This window comes from Solea solea, unplaced genomic scaffold (assembly GCF_958295425.1).
Source record: "Solea solea unplaced genomic scaffold, fSolSol10.1 scaffold_247, whole genome shotgun sequence".
In the NCBI taxonomy this organism is placed as follows: Eukaryota; Metazoa; Chordata; class Actinopteri; order Pleuronectiformes; family Soleidae; genus Solea; species Solea solea.
The window spans coordinates 1-2,000 of NW_026704157.1; the positions used below are offsets into that span (position 1 = coordinate 1).

The 2,000-nt window shown below is 46.8% G+C and overlaps 1 protein-coding gene across 1 annotated transcript; it reads left to right on the plus strand.

Moving 5' to 3' along the window:
- Positions 1-1,075: 1,075 nt before the first annotated feature.
- On the plus strand, positions 1,076-1,996 carry LOC131453778 (dihydropyrimidinase-related protein 2-like; the record flags this gene model as incomplete). The annotated part of the gene is made up of 4 exons (XM_058622495.1): positions 1,076-1,094; positions 1,224-1,413; positions 1,612-1,796; positions 1,878-1,996. Coding segments are annotated over exons 1-4 (513 nt in total), but the record flags the coding sequence as incomplete, so codon positions are not given.
- Positions 1,997-2,000: the final 4 nt, after the last annotated feature.

Genomic DNA, 2,000 nt, shown 5'->3' on the forward strand with positions numbered 1-2,000 from the left:
TGTTAAAATTGTGCACAAACATGAAAGAAGAGCAGATTATTGATGTGATGATGACGGTGGTGTTTGAATGGAAAGTAGAAAACAGGGAGGAGACAGCGGCTTCCATTTCCTGCCATGCCCTCACTCTCTCTCTCTCTCTCTCTCTCTCTCTCTCTCTCTCTCTCTCTCTCTCTCTCTCTCTCACACACACACACACACACACTTAAACACACACACCATGGAAATGAAATAATCTGGTTAAAATGTTCCGATTTGTTTCTTTGACGTCAGACTGGTGATGAACGGATGATGAGACTCATGTTTTCACTAAAGTCACATTTATTAAATAACAATTCATCTTTAATGAAGTCATAGAGTGAGGTGGACACTGACAGACAGGGGGCACTGTGTCATGTCATGACATATTACATTACATTTAGCAGACGCTTTTATCCAAAGCAACTTACAAGGGAATTGAGTAGCACCTGCCAGGGGTGGAGTTGAACTTGTGACCATGATGTCTCTGCACACAGGGGTACCAGTCTAAACCACTGAGCCAACCCACAGTGTAGATCAATAATGTTATTATTATTATTATTATTATTATTATTATTATTAATAATAACAATAATAATAATAATAAAAGTACAAGCAGCGTTGTGTGGGACCTTGCAGCCACCGCCCCCGCCAGCAGGCCAGGTAAGTCCTGGACCCTGTGCTCTGGCCGGGTCACTTATCACGCTTGTAAAGTTTAGTGCAGATTGGTCAATGTATGGCAATATTACGGGTCACTTCCTGTCTGGGAAGACCTACTTCCTGTGTGCAGGTCATGGCTTGCAGACATGTTCAGGGCAAGCCCATGGTCTCACATATCAAGTTTGGAGCAGATGGGTCAATGCTCTGCGAAGTTAAAGGGCACTTCCTGTTACAGTTGACCTACTTCCTGCGTGCAGGTAATGTCTTGTAGATGTGGTCAGGGTGGGCCCTTGGTACCACATATCAATTTTGGAGCCGATTGGTCAATGTACAGGCAAGTAACAGGGAACTTCCTGTTTCGGGCGACCTACTTCCTGTGTGCAGGTCATAGTTTGCAGACATGTTCAGGGTCTCTGAGAGTGAGTGACGAGGCGTTCAGGGTCTCTGAGAATGAGTGACGAGGCGTTCAGGGTCTCTGAGAGTGAGGGACGAGGCGTTCAGGGTCTCTGAGAGTGAGTGACGAGGCGTTCAGGGTCTCTGAGAGTGAGTGACGAGGCGTTCAGGGTCTCGGAGAGTGAGGGACGAGGCGTTCAGGGTCCATGGTGACGTAAACAGATTGTTTAATGCCGTTTGTTGTTGTTGTTTTCAGAGCGATCGTCTCCTGATCAAAGGAGCAAAGATCGTGAACGATGACCAGTCGTTCTGTGCTGACCTTTACATGGAGGACGGAGTCATCAAGTGAGTTAAAACACTTACAACATATGAATGAATGAATGAATGAATGAATGAATGACAAAGTTAAAATTAGGTTTAGGTAGAATATGCAGAAGTGATGACATTTACCACGGTCCTTGAATGCAAGACGACAAAAACGTTCATTTATTCACCGATTCTTCATTTCAATTCTTTCTTTTTCTTTTTCTGTGTTTTTCTCAGACAAATTGGAGAAAACCTCATCGTTCCCGGCGGCGTGAAAACCATTGACGCTCACGGCGGCATGTTGATGCCGGGCGGCATCGACGTGCACACGCGCTTCCAGATGCCGGATCGAGGAATGACGTCAGCCGACGACTTCTACCAGGGAACCAAGGCGGCGCTGGCCGGAGGAAACACCATGATCAGTGAGGGAGGATCAGCTTTTTATTGTGTTCACTAAGTCATTCAATCAATTGAAATGTGCGTGTGTGTGTGTGTGTGTACAGTTGACCACGTGGTCCCTGACCCCGGGGTCAGCCTCCTCTCAGCGTTCGAGCAGTGGCGAGAATGGGCCGACAGTAAGTCGTGCTGCGACTACTCGCTGCACGTGGACGTCACTGAGTGGCACC